Genomic DNA, 24,037 nt, shown 5'->3' on the forward strand with positions numbered 1-24,037 from the left:
TGCCAAGGAGCTCTGGTGTTGCAATGGTTAAGTGCTCAGCGTCTGCGGATGGAACCCACCAGCCCCTCTCCGGGAGAAAGATGTGGCAATTCACTCCTGTAAAAATGGGGCAGTTCTACACTGTCCTATAGGGTCATTATGAGTTGCAGTTCCACCGAGGGCAGGGAGTTTGGTTTTTGTTTGTTTGTTTTGGCTTGTGGTGTTGCCATCGATCGCTCCGATAGACTTTTCTATTGCTCTAGCCTTGCTGCCAGGTCAGCGAAAAGTGCACCTATTCTCAGATCGGCCTCTGGCTCGGTTTGCTGGACCATGCTGCGGAGGGATTGGGCGGCTTGCGCGTCACGTGATTCGCGACGGTGTGATGGCGGGCGTTGGTGAGGATTCGTTGGCGCTCTTTGGAGCTGGCGTCCGCGCAGCGTTGGAGGCCTGGCCGGCTTTACAGGTGAGTGGGGCCGAGGCCAGGAGCTGGAGAAGAACAGGAGTTGTCCGAGCGAGGCTTGACTGGGCAGCATAAGCAGCGAATCCCCACCTCACCGCAGGCCGGCTCCCACGCTGACATGGTGGACTTGGGCCTGTGTTTGCAGATCGCTGTGGAGAATGGCTTCGGGGGCGTGCACAGCCAAGAGAAGGCCGAGTGGCTGGGGGGTGCAGTGGAGGAGTATTTCATCCGCAACGGTGAGTGAATGTGAGGCGCTCCAATTCGTCTTTGTGGTGGCGTGGAGAAGAGGAACCCAGCTCTATGGGACAGGGAAGATCCACACCTCAGGCTTGTCTTAAGGGGCCCAGCACAGGACCTGTTGCATAGTATGAGTTTTACAAAATTTTTCATTCTCTAGCCTTGGAGGTGACATTAGGCAAAGTCGTTTCTCTCAAGAAAGTTTACCACCTAGTAAAGGAGCCAGACAACACAGAGTGATAGGTGTTCTGATAAAGAGAAGCTCAGGGTGCCGGGGGTAATGTGAAACTAGGGAGGACGCTTTTCAGGGGAGTCGGTGATTGGGCTTGATGAGAAGGCGTTAACTAGGTGGGGGAGGCAGAGAGCGACACTCGCATAAGTTCTGTGGTATGAAGAGGTTGGTGTGTGATATTTGGAAAGTGGTAGGGACCTCAGTATTGGAGTAAGGGTGTGGGGGTGGTGAGCGGTAGAGAATGAAGCTAGGGGTTAGGGAAAAAACCGAAAAGCCAAACTCGTTGCAGTGGAGTCAATTCTGACTCATAGTGATCCTACAGGACAGAGTAGAACTGCCCCATAGGGTTTCCAAAGCTGTAAATCTTTCTCTGCTGGTGGATTTGAACAGCCAGCCTTCTGGTTAGTGGCTGGTGCTCAGCCACTGCGCCACCCCGAAAAAGACTAAAACATAGAAGGCCTTGCATCCCTTTAATTTTTTCTTTTAGGCCAGTGTTTGCTAAAATGCATGCTGTGGAAAATTAGTCCTGTTAGATGTTCAGTGAAGAAAAAGCTTCTCTAGTTAAATTACATAAGAAAAGCTCATTTCTTTTGCTCCCACTTAAGAGTATCAACATTCATTAGCATATTAAAGGCTTGGATAAGGATAACCAATTGCCATCAAGTTAATCGTGACTCATGGAGACCCCAACGGTGCTCCATAGGGTTTTTAATGGCTGATTTTTCATGAGTAGATCTCCAAGACTCTTCCAAGGCACCTCTGGTGGACTCAAACCTGCAACTTTTTGGTTAGCAGCAGAGCACATTAACTGTTTGCACCACTCAGGGATTCCTTGGATAAGGATAACCAGTTGCCGGTGAGTGGATTCTGACCCATGGCGGCCCATGTGTGCAGAGTAGAACTGCACTGCATAGGATTTTCAAGGCTGTGACCTTTTGGAAGCAGATCGCCAGGCCTATCTTACAAGGCGCCTCTGGGTGAGTTCAAACTGGCAACCTTTTGGTTAGTAGATGAAGCGCTTAACCAATTGCATGAGCCAGGGACTCCTTGAATGAGAATACCAAAAAACAAAACCAAGCTCGTTGCCATCGAGTTGATTCCGACTCGTAGCAACTCTATAGGGCAGAGTAGAAGTGCCCAATAGGGTTTCTAAGGCTGTAATCTTTATGGAAGTAGACATCTTTCTCCTGAAGAGCAGCTGGTGAGTTCGAACTGCCGACCTTTCAGTTAGCAGCCAATAGCCATTAAAAAGACACTTGTTTACCTGTGTTTCCTGTTAGCTTTTTATAGACCAAAAGGAACCCTGGTGGTGCAGTGGTTAAGCACTTGGCTGGACCAAAACCCAAACCAAACCTATTGCTGTCGAGTTGATTCTGACTCATAGCAACCCCCAGCACAACAGATATTTCTCAAAGGCAGACTATGAAACACTGAAGTAGGGGTTAAAAATTCATGGGCAGGTTCTAAGGTGAGTAATAGGGTAGGATTTGCTGGCTAGAAAGATCACAAAATAATCAGTATGGAGCATGGACTAGAGGGGAAAAGACTGACGAGAAGGCTGTTTCTGTTTAGAATATGATGAGGCCTAAAACTACCCTGTCCTACAGGGTCACTATGAGTTGGAATCAACTCAACGGCAATGGGTTTAAACTAGGGCAGTGGCAATGGTCATGGAAAAGAAGGAATGCATTAGGGTCTTGGAGATTGCTTGGCTGAGGAGGGGGAGGGAAAAGAAGGCAGGTTTCTGGTTTGACTCACTGGGGGGATTAGGTGCCTTTCATGGAGTAGAGAAAGGTCCCTAGGTGGCTCAAACGGTTTATGCTCAACTGCTAACTTAAAGGTTAATGGTTAGAACCTGTCCAGCGGTACCATGGAAGAAACGGCCTGGCAATCTGCTTCCATTAAAATTACAGCCAAAAAAAAAAAACCACCCTGTGGAGCAGTTCTACTCTGTAACTCATGGGATCACCATGAGTCAGAATCGACTTGATGGCAACTAACAACAACATGGGATAGAGGAACTCTGGAGGATGAGAAACAGGTTTTGGAGAATAAGTGATGGGTCTGGCTTTGGATATGGAGAGTCTAAGGTACCTGTGAAACATCTAGGCAGAGAAGGTAGTCTGAGTTGGAAATATATTGGGGGGATATTTGGATAGAGTGGTAGAGTCCTTGGGTAGTGCAGACAGTTACAAACACTTGACTACTAGCCAAAAGGTTGGCAGTTTGAACCCACCCAGAGGTGCCTCAGAAGACAGGCCTGGCCATCTGCTTCTAAGAACCTTGAAAACCCTATGGAGCTGCTCTACTCTGCACACACGAGGTTGCCATGAGTTGGAATTGACATGATGGCAACGTACAACAGGATAGGATGGTAGGGAACGGCAAGGGGGTGAATAAACTCCCCCAGGGAGAGCATGTAGAGTGAAGAGAGGATGAGGAGCTTTGAGGAAGACTTTCTTGAGTTCTTCTCTGATTCAGAAAAAGCAGGGGGTTTGGACCTGTAACAAAACTGAAGCCCACAGAGGAGGACTTGGCCAAGGTCACACAGTAGGATTTTGATGTCAAGGCTATGACAATTTAATCATCATTGCAAGTACTTACACCCATTTCTTCTTACCTACCCCACTGGTCGGTGGCCTCCTGTATCAGTGGCGCCACGTTGTGAAGGGTCTCTACTCTTCAAAAACTTCAGTCCTTGAGTGATGGAAATTAACATGGATTATGGATCCTGTGCCAGGCATTGTTTTGGATGATACCTCCTAACAGACCTTCAAGGAGGCCACTATTAGCCCCATTTTACAGATGATAAAACTGAGGCTCAGAAAGGAGTAACTTCTCATGGTCACATAGGAGGGATACCGGATAAAATAGGCTCAGTGAATGAGGATGAACATGGGGCTGGAGGCTGGGAGCTGTGGTAACAGAGGGCTTCGTAAGATGCAAGATATAGGAAATTAAGAATTAATATTTAGTTGTTTTTTTTTTTTTTTTTTTTTAAAATCATGTTAAGATCTAGAATGCAGAGCACCTCAGTGAATAAAAGGCTCACTATTTGGGCCTTTACCTACCAACCAGATGTGGAGCCACCAAGTAAGTATTGAGAAGTAGTGGACAGGGTGGTAAGGTTGGCTGGTCTTTGACCAAAGGGCCCTATCCTTTCCTACTCAGCTGACCTGGAGCTAGATGAGGTGGAGGACTTCCTCGGGGAGCTCATGACCAACGAGTTTGATACAGTTGTGGAGGATGGGAGTCTGCCCCAGGTGAGCTTATTGTGGACACAACTGCCATCTCCTTGCCTGCAGCCTTTTCTGTCCCTAACTGTCTGTCTTGGGCCAAGACTCCTGGCTGTAACCATTCTTATTTTTGAGTCCTGCACAAGAACCTTCTATGACTCCCTGTTGCCTACAGGAAAAAGAGATCTTCCCAGGCCTTTCCAAACCCTGCCTCTTCTCCCTTATTTCTCTCAATAATCATTCCCAGCTAGACCTTTTCCTCTCCCCCATCCCAAGGGCAGGTCAGGCCAGGTATATTTCCACCCCCGTTCTGTTTCCCATCCCTCCTCCACTCCCCCTCAGGGATTACCTTCCTTTTTATATTTTCTGTCTTTCAAAAAGCCCAGTTCTAGTGGGCCTTCACCTTAGCCCTTCATATGTGGTTGCTTCATTGATGAACTCCTTGAGGATGAAAGAGCCCTGTTCTCTTCTGGAAAATCCTGACACCCTGCCTCCTCTTGCTGTAAACATGAGCTGGTTGTATAGTAGATTCTCTGGAAAATCCAAGCTGGTTGAGTGTTTTCTTGGTAGGTGAGCCAGCAGCTACAGACCATGTTCCACCACTTCCGGAGGGGTGATGGGGCTGCTCTGAGGGAGATGGCCTCCCACATCACCCAAAGAAAGTGCAGGGTCACAGCCACTGCACTTATGACAGCCAGAGAAACTGATGATGAGGAGGAGGATGCAGACAGCACGGAGGAGATGGAGGTGACGGGGTGTCCCTTGGGCAGAATGCAAGTGTTTTCAATTTTCTGGGAGATCAGCTGGTTTCACAGGGAAGTGATGAGGGGGTTGATGGTGGTGGTGGTATTATCCAGAGAAGGTAGGGTACTTTCCTATGGTCATACAGTCAAACCTAGCAAAGCTGGCAGCAGAGCCTGGGTCTCCAATGGCCATGGGCTGGGAGGTGTCATATTTAGCTCTGTCTTGTATTTCTCCTCCAGGTCACAGCTACGAATGATGGGGCAGCTACAGATGGGGTCTGCCCCGAGCCTGAACCCTCTGGCCCAGACTCCCAGACTATTGAAGAAGAGGATATAGTGGAGGATGGCTGGACCATTGTCCGGAGAAAGAAATGAGTGGGGCTGGAAATGGTTTCGGTCCTTGTTTGCTAGTTGTTTCAAAACTTGTTTTAAGGGGCTTTTTGGAGGGTTGTGGACTTCTTGACTGGTTGCCTCATGCTACCCTCCCCCCCACTCCCCTGCCCGGTTCCCTCCACAGGAAGAAGTGCCCTAGGGTTCTTGGTTGTGGGGGTGGTGGGACCTGATCCACTGTACTCCCCTGGACATTAAGTTGCTACCTAAGTGACGAGGTCAGGTTTCTCAGCATAGTGCCTGTTGGGTGCAGTCAGTGTGGAAGAGAGATGAGTGAATTTGAGTGTGGGTGGAGGAGCAGCTAGACACTGGTTGACTGGGCAGGTGGATTTGTGAAGGGAGAGGACCAGCAGGAGAACCAATACTCAGTGCTAGGGGACTGGCTGAGTCAGGAATGGTGAGATGAACATGCAAATGGAAGAGAGAATAGTTGTGGTATGCCCAGCCCGGAACTTGGAACCTCCCAGGAACACTCCGTTTCTGCAGCCCAGCCTCCAGCCCTGGATTCCCTCAGGAATTCTAAGACCTTGGTGAGGTGGAGAGCTGGGCTTTGTTTTCTATCTCCTCCAACCCCTCCCCCCACTCTTCATCCCATCCCATTTAAGTTTAGGATGAGGCTTAAGAACTCAATAAATACCTTATTGTTTAATTTATGATTTGACCTGTGAGTAGCCTTGGAATCAGCCTTCTGGAGGCTGAGCTTCAGAGCTCAGCAAGGGAGCAGTTTCTGGGCCCACCACAGCAGCCAGGCTTTGGACGAACAAATAGATGGACAAAAGGAACATAGAAGTGCTCTGAAAGTTTCTGTAAGCCTGAAATAAACTGTATTTTTCTTTAAAAACAAAACAGAGTATCCATTGTCCTCCCCACCCCACCCTCCATTCCCCTGTCCTGCCCAGTGGCCCTGCCATGGGTCTGGACGATAAAATACTGGGTAGCCTTGGGGCTGGGTAGAAGCTGTAAGCCATGGGAGAGGCATGGGAGGGGTCCAGTCACCACCCCACATTGAATCGTACATGTGAAGACACTGGCCACGGGTCAGTGGCAGAGCTGGCACTTGAATCCATGTCTCCTGCCTCTGGTGCTTTGCGGGGAGCTGGTGGAAGCAGGATCTGTAGGATGTTGTGGGGGGGCGGGGACACATAATGGCCTAATTCAGGCTGACCTAGCAACAGTTCCCACCCTCTCTGGTAGGGGAGGATTAAAAAAAAGGAACATCACTATAGGAGTAGTTTTTTTGGGTTTTTGTGTGCATGTGTTTTTTTTTAAGTCCAAGTTTTGTGAAAAGATGAATTAAAAAATCCAAGACCCAGCATTCGGGATTGAAAGTGCCCATGATGGGAGTTCAAGTATTGACTGAGCTGGGAGGGAGGGGGCTGAAGCCCCTAATTGGATATGGGCAACTAGAGTGTGGGACAGGGGGCTCCCAGTAACCCCCAAACCCTCTAGGTCTTATCTCGGGTCTGGGGAGCTTCAGGGGGTTCAGCAGTGGCTCCTGAAGCTGCCACCGGTGCCTCCTCCATTTCCCTGTCCTCAGACAGTGTAGGCCCTGGGCAGAACGTGTCCCCGCGGCCTGCCCGGCCAAGCACAGCCATCCAGCGCTGCTGTAGCTCCTCTGTCTCAGGGCTGAAGTACCAGCTCAGGTGGCTCTGAGTGATCTTGAAGACATGCCGTCTGTCAGGCCGCTCCCCTGCTTCAGGAGGCCCCACCTCAAAGCCAATGAGGGGCAGGCTGCGCTGGGCTTTCACATCCTGGGGAGCAGGGACAGCTGGGGTCACCTTGGGGCTGGGTCTTCCCCTCTGCTATAGCTCCTAACTGGTTTAGCATTTGCTCCCCTCTTTTCCTTCCCCTGATCAAGAACCTGCCGTGGCTCCACTGTTATCAACAGGAAAATGTGTGAAGTGGATCTAGAATGCAGGCTGGTTCAAATAACCCATTTCCTCCCACCCCAAAAACTAGCTGGGCTAGTCTCTTTAGCATATACCAGATAACGTTTTCAGGCCTTTGTGTAGGCTATTGCCCCATCTGCATGTTCTTCCCCACTCCAAATTGGACCTAGCAGCACCGTTTCTCCACTCCTGTTTCCTCTAGGAAGCCAGCCCTCCCAGCTCACCCCAGTTTTCCCTAAGTACCCTGGCCCACGATCACTCCTTATCCCTAGCTAGTCTTTGTCTTATAAGGGTGGAGGTTCTGAATTCCCTTTATGTAGGGTTAGGCTCACCCTAATCCCCAAGGCCAAGGAGAGGTGAAGGACTGCAGGGGAAGGGAGACAGCCTGGCTTTGCCAGGTGGCTGAAAGGACCTGAAGGAGTAGAATGCACACCTGAGGGGCTCCATAGATGTACAGCACCAAGGGTTCATTCTCAGGAACCACGAACCATGCCTTGTGCCAGCCTTTCCCGCCCTTCTCCATGTAGTGCAGGAAGCTGCAAATAATGCTGTTCTCCGCAGCCACTGAGGCCTGTTTCTGTGGCCAGAGACATGGAGGACATCAGTGTTGATGGAGTCCTAGCCTGGTTCCTCTTGGCTTCAGCACCCCCTCTGTAGGGATTGCTATTCCCACATCTTAGATGAGAACACTGAAGCTCAAGTGGCAGGAGTGATTTGCCCAGTGTCACCCAGTAAGTCAGGTAGAGTCAGGATTCAAAACCAGGCTTGTCTGCCTGACTGCAGCCCTGGCTGCTGTGCTGGTGGAAGGGGTGTAGAGATCTCATCTAAATGCTTAACCAGGCATTCTTTCTTCAGTCAGTCCACTTATTTCTTGGGTCATTCATGCCTTTATACCTCACCTTTTTTGTCATCTTTCATCACACATCCTTCCCTACATGCAAGGCAGTATAGCATTGTGGTTATGAGGGTGGGGGGGTGGTTAAGGCAGTCTGGCTTAGAATCCCAGCTCTAGATGAAAATGTATTGACTTGGAAGGAGGGTGTGATGAGGATGAAATGAATTACTATATGTAAAGCACTTAGAATAGTGCCTGGCACAAAGTAAACACTCTTTGAGTGTTAAATAAAATAATTTATTTGGTTAGAAAAAACCATGTACTTGTGTGTATATGTACAAACAAATAGAAAGATAGGAAGAATAAGTATAACTGGTAATCTGGGTGAAAATATGTTTTTATTATTTTTGTTTCTACTGTCTAATTTTTTTAAGTGTACATATCCTAATATCCTACTTTCTAATAATAAAAGATAACTTGTTAATTAAAAAAAATTCCATCTCTACCACTCACTGGCTGTATAACTTGGACAAGTAACCTTCCTGGGCCTCAGTTTTGTTATGTGTAAAACAGGAATAGTAATAGCATAGGTAGATTAGTTATTGTGAAGATTAAATATATAATATACTTAAATAAAAATTACTGTCATTCACTCTTGCACTCATTTCACTCATTCCATCCCTGGGTCGCTTGTTCAGTGGACGTACATGGCAGGTACCCTAAGTGTTCTGGGATGCCCAGACTTCCTCAGTCATATTGGGTGGGTGGCTGGGGCCCATGTGGTTGGGTGGAGGGGTTAGTTAGGGGCCTGGCTCTTACCTCCAGGATGGACCTCCGACGCTGAGGTGTATGCTGGCTGCAGGCTGGGTTGCTCCCGGGCATCCCATGCAAGGCCACATAGCAGTCGGTGCACACGCGGTTGGAGCGGTTGTTGTCATAGATGAGGCGGGCCCGGAACTCAGAGCACTTCCCACAAACCACCTGGGGTGGCAGGTGGGCAAGAGCAGCCTGATTCCAGTGGGCCTTCCCCTTCAGTGTATCATCTCCCACAGTGGACTGGCAGCCTACCCCCACTTGGAGGGTACCCACTGACAAGTGGGCCTTTGGACTGCCAGCCTGTCCCCTCCCCAACTCTGCCCTTGCCTCCCAACACTCACATGCCCACAGGCCTTGCAGTGGTGTCTGCGTTTGGTGATGGAATTGAAGGGCTCCTGGCAGCGCATGCACATGGTGACTTCCTTTTCCCGGATGGGCGTAGGTGCTCGCTTTCCAAGATCCACGTTCTTGGGGAAGGGCCAGGTCCCAGGTCAGAGATGACTACACCCCAGCCCCGTCCAGCCAGCCAGCCCTTGCCCCTGCCCCAAGGCATGGATCATTATGAGGTGCAGGGGACATATTCAGGAGACCTGCCCCTACCTCATTGTGCTACTGAAAAGTCACTTCTACTCTCTGGGCCTTGGTTTCTCCAGTGATTTCTCTGTGGCCCTACTAACAGAAGACTGCGCTTCTAAAGTCATGCATTCATTGCCTCTCTGGTCTTTACTCTCTGGGAAGGGCAGAGGAGCATTTCAGGGTAAAGTGGGGACTTAAGAGGCCTGAAAAGGGACGCCAGTGCAGGAGAAGGGGGTAGAGACTCTTACTGGAGAATTGGGAGGGGTGTCTTCATCTTCCCTGTTTGTCGAGTTCAATAGTTTGAAGGTCTCTAGAGTCTGTTCATGCTTCAGGAGGGTAGAGTTGATGGCCTGGAGAGGTGGAAGAAATGAGAGGTCAGATCATTCCACAACCCACCCCATTTCCACCCTCACCTCACCCTCCTATGCCTTGGCCTGGACTAGAAAAGTTGGGTTCTAGACCCAGCTCTGCCTCTGCTTGGCATATGACCTTGAGCAAGTCCCTTCCTAAATCTAGGTCTCAGTTTTTACATTTGTGAAATGGGGGAGGGAGAGTGATGGCTGAAAAACCTGAGAAGGCCTTCCTGGTCACTGGACTTAAGGTTTCACAGGGCTTCACTCAATGGGATTAAACCGTCAGGAACCAGCTTTCTAAAAAAAATTTGTGAGTTTCTGCTTAACCTCTGGACCTCAGTTTGCTTATCTATAAAATGGGGATGGTAAAGTTTGTTTGAAGGTAGGTGTCCAGGCCTGTTCTAGTAAGATGTGAGTTTTGGGGGAGAGCCCACCAACCCCAAGTAGACCTGTTCATATTCTTCCAGTCCCCTACCACAAAGCCTTCTTGGATGTTACCTGGACCCAGTCTTTCTTCTCTTCCTCAGTCCTTGGGGTGGGGGTTGAGGGGAAAGAGAGATGTTGGGTTAGACAGGCCAACAAAAAGCAATTGGAGTGGTAAAGGGTGGGTGTTTTGGAGTAGGACAGACCTCAGATTGATCTTCTGCTCCTTATTACCTGTGTGACCTTGGGCAAGTCACTTAACCTGTTTAAGTTTATTCATTCAACACTTACTAATACCTTCCAGACCCTGTGCTAGGAGCTTGGGCCTCAGAGAGGACCTTGCCCTCAAGGAGCTCATGGTGTACTGGGGGAGATAGACAGGGATAATACATGGGGATCACTGATGTGACAGAGGCTGGTCCCCAGAGGAGGGGACCTGTCCCAACCTGGAACTGGAGTGGGGGCTTTTAAGGACAGTTTCCTCAAGCAGGTGCCAGGCCTTACGTAGAGGAGTAAGGGTCAGGTATGTGTGAGAAAAAGTATGGAACATACAAGAACCATACATAATTCCCTGTTGCTGGAATGTCAAGTTTGAGAAAGGAGGGCAGTTTTTTGTTTTTGTTTTTTTTCAATTGTGAAATGGAGATGATGATTATCACTGTCTGTCTGAGTTGTTCTGAGCAGTAGCTGAAGTGACATATATAAAGTGCCCAGCACCATGTCTGATACACTAGATGCTCAATCAATGTGAGTTCCCCTTCCCTTTGCCTTGCTTCCCTGACTCTCCTGTCTGCCCTGCAGTCTCCAGGGCGTCTGCTGCTCACTAGGAATAGGACCCCAGCCTCTTTGCTGCCTACCATCTTGCCTCTTCTGATCTCCTTCTAGATCTGTACTCCAGACATCAAAAATATTTTTCTACAATGAAAGTCTGACCACATCCTTAGAACCACTTCATACAAAATTAAGGATATGAGTCAATATTTAGCTACAAGAATGTCCATTCCAATGCTGTTTATTATAATAAAAAATTGGAAGCAGCCTAAGTGTCCAACAACAGGGAATTAGGTAAAAAAAAAAAAAAGGTACATCATTACTACAGGAGAATATTAAATGATGTAGAAAGCTGTTTATAATAAGTGAAAACATGCATAAAATATATATAGTATCATCCCATTTTTGTTTAAAAAATACGTATATGACAAAAAAAACCCCATTGCCGTCGAGTTTATTTCGACTCATAGCGACCTATAGGACAGAGTAGAACTGCCCCAAAGGGTTTCCAAGGAACAGCTGGTGGATTCAAACTGCCGACCTTTTAGTTAACAGCCGAGCTTTTAACCACTGTGCCACCAGGGCTCCGTCACATATGTGACATGGGTGTTTAAATTTGTTAAAACTCATCCATGGTACAGTTGAGACCTGTGCATTTCACTGTATGAAAATTTTACCTCAAAAAAGGGAGAGACCTTAAACAAATATTGAACTCTACTTAATGATATGCATGCTAAAGTTTTTAGGGAGGATGTGTAGTGATGTCTGCAACTTACTTTGAAATGCATTTTAAAAAATCAGAAGGATAAAAGGATAGCTATGCAGTAAAATACAGCACAATGTTAACACTTATAGAATCTAAGTGGGTTTATGGGTGTTCGTTGTACAATTCTTTAAACTTTTCTGTATGTTTGAAAATTTTCATGATAAAATGTAAAAAAAAAAATTTGTGTATTTTGTGTGTGTTTATATATCTATGCATAGAGAAAAGGCCTGAAAGGGTTTTGCCAACAAATCAACGCTGGTTATCTCTTGAATGGTAAGAGTTCTGAGGGGGTTTTACGTTAGTCTTACTGTATTTGTTTTTTATTTATTTATATTTTCTAATTCCTTTGCAATGAATAAGTGTTGCTTTTAATTTTTAAAAGCCACGATAGTCTTTTGGCAATACATGCTGAAGTATATAGGGGTGGTTCAGCAAAAGATATGTATTAAAGAATATATGACAAAATGTTAATAGTTGTTGACTCTTATGTTTGGTTATGAACCCTGGTACACACATTAAAATCACCTGGGGAGCTTTTAAAAATTCCAAGTTCAGGCTACACCACAGACCAATTAAGTCAGAATCTCTAGGGGTGCGTCCCAGGCATCAGTTACAATTTTTAAATTCCCCAGCTGATTCCAATGTGTGGCCAAGTTTGAGAACCAGTTGTCTAAGTGGTAAGCATATGAGTGCTTGTTGTACTGTTCTTTGTACTTTTGTGGATTTTTGAAATTTTTCATTAAAAAAAGGGGGAGCATAGACTTAATATAGTCAGGATATCAATACTACCCAAAGCAAGCTACAGATACAGTGCAATCTCGATCAAAATTTCAACAGCATTCTTTACAGAAATGGAAAAACTAATCTTCAGTTTTATATGGAAAGACAAGAAACCCCAAATAGCCAAAGCAATTTTGAAGAAGAATGAAGTACCTCACACTTCCTGACTTCGAAACATATTACACAGCTACAGTAATCAAAACAGCCTGGTACTGGTTTAATGACAGACACATACACCAATGGAATAGAATTGAAAATCCAGAAAGAAATCCAAATATCTATGGTCAATAGATTTTTGACAAGGGTGCTAAATCCATCTAATGGGAAAGGAACAGTCTCTTCAACAAATGGTGCTGGCAAACTGCATTTCCACATGCAGAAAAATGAAACAAGATCCATACCTCACACCATATACAAAAGCTAATTCAAAATGGATCAAGGGCCTGAATGTTAAATCTAAAACCATAAAGTTCTTGGGAAAAAAGTACAGGAGCAAAGCTTTGGGACCTAATTTTTTTCAATGATAAATTCTCAAACACATCAACAAATGCACGGCAACAGAAAACAAAATAGATAACTGGGGACCTCATAAAAGTTAAATACTTATGTTCATCAAAAGATTTTATCAAAAGAGTAAAGAGACAACCTATTGACTGGGAAAAAATATTTGGGAAAGATATAACTGATAAAGGGTCTATTATCTAAAGTATATAGAAAACTACAACTTAACAACAAAAAGACAAACAACCCAATCAAAAACTAGGCAGAGGACATGAACAGACACTTGAGCAAAGAGGATATTCAGATGGCCAACAGACACATGAAAAGATGCTCAACATCATTAGCCATCAGAGAAATGCAAATTAAAACCACAATGACATACCATTTCACTTCCACTAGGATGGCTAAGGTTTTAAAAAAAACAGAAAATAACACATATTGGAGGGGATGTGAAGAGACTGGAACCCTCATCCATTGCTGGTGGGAATGCAAAATGGTACCGCCGTTGTGAAAAACAGTCTGGTGGTTCCTCAAAAAACTAGAGGTAGAGCTGCCATATCACCCAGCAATTCCACCTTAGGGATCTAATAGAAGTGACACAAACAGACATATGCACACTTATGTTCATTGCAGCACTATTCACAATAGCAAAAAGATGAAAACAACCTAAGTGCCCATCAACAGATGAATAGATTAGTAAAATGTGGTACATACATATGATGGACTACTAATCAGCGATAAAAATGAGTTCCCAAAACATGCTGGAACATGGATGAACCTGGAGGACATTATGTTGAGCAAAATAAGTCAGTCACCAAAAAACAAATATTGTATGTTCTCACTTTTATGAAATGACATGAACAAGTAAATATATGGAAACTAATGTTCATTAGTAGTTACCAGGGAAAGAAGGGTGGGGGGTGGGCAAGAAAGAGATTCACTCTCTGGATAGTAGATACTTGTTATTTTTGGTGATGAGAAAGGTAACATCAAATGAGGATGAAGTGTACACAGCTTGACAAAGGTAAACAATGCCACTAAAAAGTACACAAGAAAAAAGGACCTATTGGTAATTGCTATGGCATATATAATTTGGAAACGACAGCAAAAAACAATAAAAAAATATATATGTGCGGGTGTATATGTATGTGGAGCTCTGGTGGCGCAGTGATTAAGAGCTATGGCTGCTAACCAAAAGGTCAGCAGTTCGAATCCACCAGCTGCTCCTTGGAAACCCTATGGGGCAGTTCTACTCTGTCCTATAGGGTCACTATGAGTCGGAATCGATTTGACAGCAACGGGTTTGGGTTTTTTTGGTTATATATGTATGTATGTAGGTATATATGTGTATAACCCACTGCCATTGAGTCGATTCCAACTCAGTGACCCTATAGGACAGAATAGAACTGCCCCATAGGGTTTCCAAGGCTGTAAATCTATACGTAAGCAGACTGCCACATCTTTCTCCCGCAGAGCAGCTGGTGGGTTTGAACTGCCAACCTTTCAGTTAAAGCAGCAGAGCACTTTAACCAGTGCACCACCAGGGTTCCTATATGTGTGTGTGTGCGTGTATATCTATATAGGTGTATGTGTCTGTATCTGCATCAGTGTGACTCTATGCATATATATTCATATACATAATAAAGCACATGGGGGCATAGTTATGAATACTTCTTAGACATAACCAAACCTTGCAGGATTGGATTTCTGGGTTTAAAGGATTAGGACCATAGTCTCATGGGACATGTTGGTCAACTGGCATAATATAGTTCATAAAGTTATGTTCTGCATCCTAGTTTGGTGAGTAGTATCTGGGGTCTTAAAAGCTTGCGAGCGGCCATCTAAGATACAACTATTGCTCTCTACTCGTCCGGAGCAAAAGAGAAAGAAGGAAACCAAAGACTCAAGAAGAAACAAGTCTACAGGACGAATAGTCTACATGAACCACAGCCTCATCTACCCTGAGACCAGAAGAACTACATGCCCGGCTACTACTGACTGTTCTAATCAGAACCACAACAGATGGACCCTGATAGGATGGGAGAAAAATGTAGACCAGAACCTCAAATTCCAAAAAAAAGAAACAGACCTACTGAACTGGTTGAGACTGGAGGACTCCTCGAGACTATTGCCCTGAGATACTCTTCAAACCTTGAACTAAAACTAACCTCTAAGGTCACCTTGTAGCTAAATAAGATTGGCTCAAAAAATAATGACTATCACCCGTAAGTACTGTTCTCTCTTTTAAAATCACCTATATGAGACCAAATGGTCAACAATTACTTTAAAACAAAGAGGAGAATGTAAGGGGGCAGGAAAACTTGATTAATGGAAATGGAACAACCAGAACAGAAATGATAATGTTCACACATTGTGAAGAATGTAACCAATGTCACTGAACAACTTGTGTAGAAATTATTGAATGGGAACTTAAACCGCTGTGTAACCCTTCGCCGAAAACACAATAAAATATTATTAAAAAGAAAAGAAAAAGAGGAGCAGTAAAGTGACTGCAAAGCACACCCTCTATATGCCTTCCCTCTTCCACTAAGAGGAAACCCTACACTGCTTGGTGGCTCTGTCTGGGCCCAGTTTCCCTCAGCAGCCACCTCCCTGTCTTCAGAGGACAGGTCCCCATCAAGTGGCTTGTCAGTCAAGCTCCGCTGAGGCTGAGACTGGGCCCTACACTTGCCCTCCCCAGAAAGTGCCTGTTGCCCGCTTTGTTCTCCCTTTCCCTGCTTCAGGTCTCCACGATACTCTCAGTCTCCCAGAGATTCAAGGCCCAACTCCTGGCTTGCTTCCTCCAGGAGGACACCCCATAGCCCATATTTATTTCTCTTTCCCGCCTCTGCACAGTCCCAATGAGGAGAGTTCTGTCTTTCATTTCTCACTTCCTAGCAGCCCATCAAAAGCAGATCATTTACAAATGTGCATCTATTCTCTGGCCCTGACCCTGACCTCATACCCTATCACCTCAGCCTTCAGAAAGCAGCATATGTAGTGGTTAGGAGCAAAACTGACTCCAGGGCCAGACAGCATGAGCTGTAATCCCAGTTCTGCTCCTTTCTAGCTGGGGAAACTTGGGCAAGATGCATAACTTTTCTATGTCTCAGTTTTCTCATCTGTAAAGTGGAGTTAATGGTAACATTAGCTACTTCAAGGGTTGTTGTAAGGATTCAAGTATGAATTTAATTTAAAACAATGCCTGGCACAAGAGTAAGTGTTCATTAAATGTGAGCTATTATTAAAATCATCCAAGTAGAGGATGGATATGAAACTCCCTTTGTTAAGTGGCTGGGCATTCAACCCATGTTATATTTTTAAATTTTTTTATTATGAAAATTTTTAAGTATACAGAAGAGTTGACAGGATAGCACGAGTACAATAAACACCTATATATATCCACTACAAAGATGCAATAATTTTTAACATTTTGCCATTTTTACCTCATCCATACATAGATATTTTTTGGGTAACAACCATTTTAAAGTAAACTAGACATTGTGACACTTCACCACTAAATCGTCAGCATATAAAAACAAGATCATTTTATGTAACCATTATACCATTAACCACACCTGAGAAAATTAGCAATAATTCCCCAGTATCATCTATTGTTCAGTTCACATTCAAATTTTCCCTATTGTCCCACAAATGTATTTTAGGGCTGTTTTTTTTCTCTAACTAGGCTCCTATCAAGGACTAACTAAGCATTGCATTTGGTTGTTATTTCTCTTAAATCTCCGAATCTAGAATAAACTATTTGTGATTTTGTTATTCAGATTAAGAATAGTATTCCCCCCCACTTCCTTCTCCTCTAATGAAACCCACCAGAAGGAATTCATGCTTTAATCAGGGAGAGCATGTTCATTCCCCAAAAGGCTGTCTTGGCTGGAATGCTGCCTTTCCCCACATCATGAAGTACTTACCCTCAGTCCAAGCAGCCTCTAGCCCTCAGGGATCATCCCTACCCGTGAAGAACAAGACTGCATCTTTAAGGAATGGAACCTACCCTTTCACTGGAACAATCTCTTCCCCAGGAAGGTAGGCTTAGAATTAGGCCTGGAATGCCTCAGCATCTCTGAAGGGAAGAGGGAGCTGGAGGGAAGGCATAGGTAAGGGCAAGTACCTGGCCTGGAGCTCCAGGGAACGCTGCTTTCCTGAAACTAGGAAGGTCCGAGGCAGATTGAGGTTGGAGCTTTCCTTTAGCTAGATGGAGGGAGAAAGGGGTTGGGTGAGGCCTACTGAGTTCCACAGGGCCCTAGCCCTCTACACACATACACACACAGACTTAGGGTCAAAGCCTGAATGTCTTTGTTCCTTCCAACACCAAGGCCCCATTCCAGGTCCCCATTTCCCACCGCCTGGTACTCACCTCCATGCCATCTACATCAATGCGTGCCCGCACACTGAACTTCTGGCCAAGGAGCCGCAGCCTGGGCACGCAGTAAAGAAGGCGGTCGTTGAACTAGGAAGGAAAAGGTTTGGGATATATATGCAGAGGACCTAGTGGGGGAGTGGCCCAGCTCCCTACGCTTATGGGACTCCTGAACTTTATCATTGGGGACTCAAGGTGACAGATGGAAAAAATACAGCCCAGTTGGGCACAGGGGTCACAAGGCAAGAGCCTAGACATGGGAGTCACTTCCTAGCTGTATGACCTTGAGCAAGTCACTTCTCTTTAAGTCTTAGAGAAAAAAAATTTCTAGTATATGTAGTGGAAATACAATGAGTTAATAGAGGAAAGAATGGTTAACATGAGGTATGGTCATGAGTGAATACCAGATGGTATGTGTTGGGGCATGGCCCACCAACAGCCCCATGCCTGGCACTTACTAGTATGAGGTATCGGTCTTGAGTGGTCCCATTCTTCGCTGACAGCTTAAGGATGTGACCTTCTTTTATGAGCTCTTTTGTGGGGCTGACAATGTCCTCCTCACCCCCTAGCAGCTCATATACCTTCAACAGCTTGTGCATTCGCTCCTGGCAGAAGATAGTGTGCAAAAGGCAGGGCTTGGGTGTCAGCCTCTCCTCAGATGCCCACAAGCTCCCCCAGGATAGAGACATAAGGCTAGAAGAGCCACTCACCATTTTTCGGATGGCAGCATTGGAGTGCTCTGCTGCTGTGGCTATCAGCTCCAGAGACTCTGTGGGCATAGAGAGGTGAGGTCAGATGCGGGACTAACAGAGAGGCAGCTCTTAGGGAGTTCCTTCTTCCCTAAATATCTCCTCAGCCTGACCACATCCTCTTCATCCTAGAAAGTGCCAGCCTCAAAGATGTTCATAACATCATTTATAATCAGAAACTGCCTCAATGCCACAATAGCAGAATCATAGTACATGAACGCAAAAAAAAAAAAATTTAACAAGGAACAATTGTCTCAGTAATCCTGATTATAGGAATCTATGCTAAAAAAATACATATTCTATGTACAAATACACATTCATCGCAGTGGTGTTTATAACAGTGACAAACTGGAAACAAAAATGTAGGGGTTCAGTTAAATAAATTATGGTACCTTCATATAACAAAATATAGGATTAACCTTGACAAATGATGCTTATGTCAGGTTTTTAATAATCTTGGAAATACTCAGGATATTTTAAGGAAAAAAAAAGGATACAAACTTATATGTACAGTATGATCTCAATTTTGCAAATACACACGTATAAAAAACACCAGGAAGAATATATGCCAAAATATTCATTGTGCTTGTTCTCTGGGGGCTCAGATCACAAGTGATTTTTTTTCCCTATTTCTTTACTCTTTTCTGTATTTCCATATTTCCTATACCCATTGCCATCGAGTTGATTCCGACTCATGGTGACCCTATAGAACAGAGTATAACTGCCCCATAGGGTTTCCAAGTAGCAGCTGGTAGATTCAAATTGCCAACCTTTTTGGTTACCAGCCGAGTTCTTAACCACTGTGCCACCAGGGCCCCATATTTCCTATAGTGACAGGTATCATCAGAAAAAATTTAAGTAACTCCCTTTACATCCCCACATACTAACAAATCCTGCCCATGCTTAAGGCCCAGCTGCAGCTCTATACTGCGCCCTACTCTGTCTCTGTGGTGTTAGATTTTCCCATTCAGCAAATATGGATATTATACAGGTGCTTCTGAAGAGGGTCCATATGGTTTGCCAACCAAGTCTTGTTTTCCTAGGAGGCTGTCTCTCCATGACCAAGTCTTGATGCTCAAGAAGGTCTGTGACCCCTGTCCCAGCTTAAGCCTCAACATGCCTTTCAGGCGCCAGGCTCCAAACTCTAACACCTCTTCCACCCTAGCTGCCAGAGGGAGCTGTTTCACACACAGTTTACTGTCACTCCTCTGCTCTGTCAGTGGTTCCCCTGTGTCTGTAGCGTAAAGACCCAGCCCCTTAGCCTGGTATTCAAAGCCTCTGGTAATCTGGCTTCTGCTGACCTCTCCAGAGTCCTCCTCTTTCACGTCCCTAAACGTGTCCCATCTTACTTCATGTGGTAAACTTCTACTCAGTCTTCTGGATTCACCTCACATCTTCTAGTAAGTCTGCCCTGAGTTTCTGGGCTGGATTTGGACCTTATCTTGGTTCCCACATTCTCCTTTGCTTCCTTCTGTCCTACTAGTCAGTCCCTTGGTGGTGCAGATGGTTAAACATTTGACTACTAACTGAAAGGTTGGTGGTTTGAATCCACCCAGACGTGCCTCGGAAGAAAGGCCTGGTGATCCACTTCTGAAAGGTCACAGCCTTGAAAACCCTATGGAGCAATTCTACTCTGCACACATGGGGTAGCCATGAGTTGGAACTGACTTATAGCAACTGGTGGTGGTGATCCCAGTAGTCACACTGTGTGCTCATCGAACCTTTATATATCTATATCTGTATCCCTTAGTAGACTAGAAGCTCCCTAGGACAGGGCCAAGATCCCATCACCCTCTCCAGAGCTCCCCAACAAATGTTTTGCATAAATTAGCTCCTTTAATCCTCACAACCCTGTAAGGTAGGTGCGATTGTCCCATTTTATCAATGAGGAGACTCAGAAACGGGAGGTGGCTGGCCCTAGGTTGTCTATCTGGGAGGTGGCAGAGTTGGCATCAGAGCTGGCGCTGATCTCCCAGATGCCCTTTATCCTATACATTCTGCATTTATCCACTCCAGGGTGGGGGCATGCTGGAGGAGGTGCCTCTAGGGAAGGGGACAGGAAGAGGACTCTGGCGAGCTGTGGGCATACAAGCTCAGGCCTGTGTAGGCTGCTGGACTCGGACTGGAGGCCTTGCTGTGGGGAGCTCTGTCTGGAGAGGTCTCATGTGGGGTACCAACTGGCATTTCCAGGGTCTAGTGTGTGCAAGCTCTGTCTGGGGATTAAGTATGGGGATCTCACTCCAGGATTTCATTTGGGGGTTCAGGCTAGGGAGTACAGTTTGGAAACTTGGTGTGGGGCTTGGTCTGGGAGCTTTAGTGGGACCTGGTCTGGGCTTAGCAGTCTGGGATCTTGGTTTGGAGTTCAGTCTTGGGCTCAGCACAGGTGGCTCAGGCCAGGTTCCAGCTAGCCTGGTTTGGGAAGCTCAGTCTAGGGTCTAGGCTTCAGAGTTCAATCTGGCAGGTAGAAAGCAGGGCAGTCAGTCTAGGGAACTGGAGATATGATGCAGTGGGGCTCAGACCTGGAGGTACTTTCTGGAGCTCAGCCTGGGGATTTTAGTCTGAGGGGTAAAAAATAGGGAACTCAGCTTGGGATCTTGGGCTGGGGAGCTTAATGGGCACATCTTGGGCTGGCTCTCATTGAGAGATTCTCATTCTGAGCAGCTCCGAAAGCCACTGGCAAGCTCTTTCTGAGGGTTTCATCTTTGGGCTCAGTATAGGGAGCTCTGTCTAGGAGGTTCTATTAGGGGGCTCAGTCAGCCAGGCTCAGGCTCTGAGGTTCATTCTGGGGGCTCAGATGGGGGTTGAGATTGGTACAAAACAGGGACCTAAGTTTGGTGAAGGAGCCCTGGTGGCACAGTGGTTAAAGAGCTTGGCTACTGCGCTGCTACTGAGAGGTCGGAGGTTTGAAACCACCAGCCACTCTGTGGCAGAAAGATGTGGCAGTCTGCTTCCGTAAAGATTACAGCCTAGGAAATCCTATAGGGCAGTTCTACTCTGTCCTATAGGGTCACTGTGAGTCAGAATTGACTCAACAGCAATGGGTTAAGTTTGGTGAGTTCAATCTGAGGGCGGATTTTAAGAGGATTCAGTATGGAGGGGGTCAGTCAGGGCATTCAATAATAATAAAAATGGCTAGTATTTATTGAGTCTTTACCATGTACCAGGTACTATGCTAAAAGCTTTATCTGGATTATCTCACTTATCCTCACAACAACCCTATAAGTAGGTATCATTATTATCCCCATTCTTCACATTGGAAAACTCAGGCTAAGAAGCTGAGTAGTTTGCCCAAGGACACACAGTTGATAAAAGGGACTCTGGGAAGCTTACAGTGGCATCTCCTTTGGGGGTCCACTCCAGGGAGCTCATTTGGGGAATTTCAGTTTGGAATGTCATTCTAGGGAGTCAGTCCTGGGAGCTCAATACAGACATGTGATTCTGTGGGGCTTTGAGTAGAAAGATGAAATGGGAGGCTCCTTCTGGGGATCCTAGTCTGAAGGGTATAAAATGAAGAGACTCAATGAGGTGGCGAGGTGCCCTTCTCAAGTCTCAGTGTGGGACCTAGTCTAGAGACCTGTCTGCTGGATGCAGCCTGGGAATCTCAATCCATGAATATAAATCTGGGAGGTTCAGTCTGGGCGAAGTCAGTCTGGGAGTTTAAACTGGACAGATCAGACTTGGAGCCTTAATTTGCTGGACAATCTAGGGCATTAGTCTGGGGTCTCTGTGAGGGACTCTCAATCTGGGGGACAGAAAATAAGGGTCTTCAGTCTGGAGGACTTGGGTTAGGGAGAACACAGTCTGGAATCTCAGTTTGGAGCTCACTCTTGGAGCTCAATCTGGGCAGCTCAATCTCAGGGTTTCCTCTGGGGCTTACACTAGAGAACTCTGGGAATCCAGTCTGAGGATTCAGTGGTGTCTCAGTCTGTGGCATGGACCTGAAGAGTCAGTCATTTGGGGTCAAGCTGGAAGTCTCATTTTGAGAGGTTGTGTGGTGCAATTAATTACTTGTGTGTGTGGCCTTCCTAGCCATGGTCTTGTAACTCCCACCCGGGTGATTGTGTGATAGGGTAATTGTAGCCTACTTAGGGGATTGGTCAGTTTTGCCTTAAAAGAGAGCCAATTCCAGAGCAGAGAAGAGGAGTCCACCTCCACCAAGGAAGGAGAGACCCAGCAGGAGAGACCTGGCAGCAGGAGATGGTGCGTTGGGCTTCCCGGCCCATGGAGAGGGAAAGCTGAGTGCCTGTGGGCAGAGACTGAGGGCCAGGGAGAGGTGTGCCCACGAACAGAGCTGAGGAGAGCCTATCCCAATGGAAGAACTGTATCCTGAGTGTTCTTGAGCCTGAACTGTAACTGTTACTTCCCCTATACACCTGTAATTGTGAGTATGGTCTACTAGTTCTGTGTGGCCATTGCAATGAATTATCGAACCCAATAGAGAGTGCTGTGGGAGGGATAGTTGGTGTCAGAATTGGTAGAGATAGCAGAGAGAGGAGGCTTGTCTGGCCTCCACCTCATGGGAGTCAGCCTTGCACTGTTGATCTTGGTTCTCCTTCCCCCTTGTGGGTTGGAGGAGGTCAGATACTGCCCCCATGCCATTTTTATAGGTAGTAAATGGGGCACTTAATCTAGGGTGCACAGTTTGGCAACATCCATCTATAGAACAGTGACTGAGGATAACAGACTGGGAAGCTCTTTTCGGGGAATCTCATTCTGGGACCTCAGGCTGAGGGCTCTGGCTGGGAACCCACTCTCAAGGCTGAAGGGTGAGGATAGAATTCTGGAAGCCTAGTCTGGGGATCTTAGTTTGGGGAAACCAGTATGAGGATCCACAATGGGGATCTCAGATTGGGTTCAGTCTGAGGGCTGAGGATGGAGATGTCAGTCCATGAGGCTCATCCCATGGAATCAATCGAAGGCTCTTTCTAGAGGTTTAGGTTATGTAGCTCATCCTGCCACCTCAGTGGGGTTTCTCAGTCCTGGGGGGAGGAATGGAGTACTTAGCCTACAGATGTCAGTTTCTAGAGCTCAGCTATCAAACTTTCTAGGGGTATAACTCTTTCTAGGAGCCCAGGCTTGGTAGCAAAGTGCCCCATCTTGTGGGGAGGGGACTTGGTTTGGGAAATCTTAACAGCAGTGGACACAACTGTCCGCTCCCCCTTCTTGTGCTTCTAGGACCACCCCCCCCCCACTTTCCTGGTTTGCCTTCTACCTTTAGGGCTGTTCCTTTTAAGTCTCTGCTGATTCCACCTCCCTGGGCTTTGTCCTAGGTCCTCTTTTCTCCATTTACACTCATAGACTTGGTCTTGGCCAGTCCCATGGCTTTGAATACTGTCTATGCGACAATGATGACCCAATCTCTCTCCCTGGAATTCCAGACTTGTCTAACTGCCTAACTGGCCGCTCACTTTGAACATGTCCAAAATCAAACTCCTGTGCTCATATCAGTAACCATCACCACCAGCCAAAAATCTAGGAGTCATTCTTGACTCTTTCTCACAAGCCCCACACCCACTCCACCCTACTCCTTCCAATGCTGCTTCCAAATATAATATATCCTGAATCTCACCATTTCTCACCACTTGCACTGCTGCTACCCTTGTCCAAGCCAACTTCTTTTACTTGGATTATTGCAAAAGCCTTCTAACTGGTCTCTCGGCTCCCATTCCTGCTCCCCCTGTACTCCAGATCAAAACTTTTCCATGTCCTACTTTGTTGAGTTCCGTCTGGGGTCTTAAAAGTTTGCAAGTGGCCATCTAAGATGCATCAATTGGTCCCAACCACCTGGAGTAAAGAAGAATGAAGAACACCAAAGACACAAGGAAAGTATTAGCCCAAGAGATAGAAAGGGCCACATAAACCAGAGACTTCATCAGCCTGAGACCAGAAGAACTAGATGGTGCCCAGCTACCACCAATGACCG

At 46.2% G+C, this 24,037-nt stretch overlaps 2 protein-coding genes across 3 annotated transcripts in view; one reads left to right on the forward strand and one right to left on the reverse strand.

The window, feature by feature from the left end:
- Nucleotides 1-355: 355 nt before the first annotated feature.
- TSR2 (TSR2 ribosome maturation factor) lies at nt 356-6,054 on the forward strand. Of its 2 annotated transcripts, XM_004389126.2 has the most exons (5): nt 356-442; nt 585-675; nt 4,080-4,171; nt 4,715-4,891; nt 5,128-6,054. In XM_004389126.2, the coding sequence occupies exons 1-5, from the start codon at nt 362-364 to the stop codon at nt 5,260-5,262; spliced, it is 576 nt and encodes a 191-aa protein (XP_004389183.1). In that variant the 5' UTR covers nt 356-361; the 3' UTR covers nt 5,263-6,054. The 2 variants fall into 2 exon arrangements, with proteins under 2 accessions (XP_004389183.1, XP_023598843.1); XM_023743075.1 differs by lacking the exon at nt 356-442 and having other exon boundaries at nt 634-675; nt 3,922-4,171.
- A 668-nt stretch (nt 6,055-6,722) lies between these two features.
- Nucleotides 6,723-24,037, reverse strand: part of FGD1 (FYVE, RhoGEF and PH domain containing 1) — a 42,677-nt gene continuing 25,362 nt past the window's right edge. The window contains exons 9-18 of the mRNA XM_004389127.1: nt 18,076-18,134; nt 17,824-17,970; nt 17,363-17,455; nt 17,117-17,196; nt 10,245-10,275; nt 9,642-9,743; nt 9,159-9,284; nt 8,821-8,982; nt 7,600-7,743; nt 6,723-7,028 (exon numbers count right to left, since the gene is read on the reverse strand). Of these exons, the coding sequence (XP_004389184.1) occupies nt 6,723-7,028; nt 7,600-7,743; nt 8,821-8,982; nt 9,159-9,284; nt 9,642-9,743; nt 10,245-10,275; nt 17,117-17,196; nt 17,363-17,455; nt 17,824-17,970; nt 18,076-18,134 (1,250 nt within the window). The remainder of the gene's footprint in view (nt 7,029-7,599; nt 7,744-8,820; nt 8,983-9,158; nt 9,285-9,641; nt 9,744-10,244; nt 10,276-17,116; nt 17,197-17,362; nt 17,456-17,823; nt 17,971-18,075; nt 18,135-24,037) is intronic.

This window comes from Trichechus manatus, unplaced genomic scaffold (genome assembly GCF_000243295.1).
Source record: "Trichechus manatus latirostris isolate Lorelei unplaced genomic scaffold, TriManLat1.0 scaffold00233, whole genome shotgun sequence".
NCBI lineage: Eukaryota > Metazoa > Chordata > Mammalia > Sirenia > Trichechidae > Trichechus > Trichechus manatus.

What these genes read in the sequence shown, in the direction of transcription:
- TSR2 (XM_004389126.2), top strand. Translation starts at nt 362, where the DNA reads ATGGCGGGCGTTGGTGAGGATTCGTTGGCGCTCTTTGGAGCTGGCGTC. An exon ending in AGGCCTGGCCGGCTTTACAG is followed by an intron (nt 443 to 584) that starts GTGAGTGGGGCC and finishes CTGTGTTTGCAG; the next exon opens with ATCGCTGTGGAGAATGGCTT. An exon ending in GGAGTATTTCATCCGCAACG is followed by an intron (nt 676 to 4,079) that starts GTGAGTGAATGT and finishes TTTCCTACTCAG; the next exon opens with CTGACCTGGAGCTAGATGAG.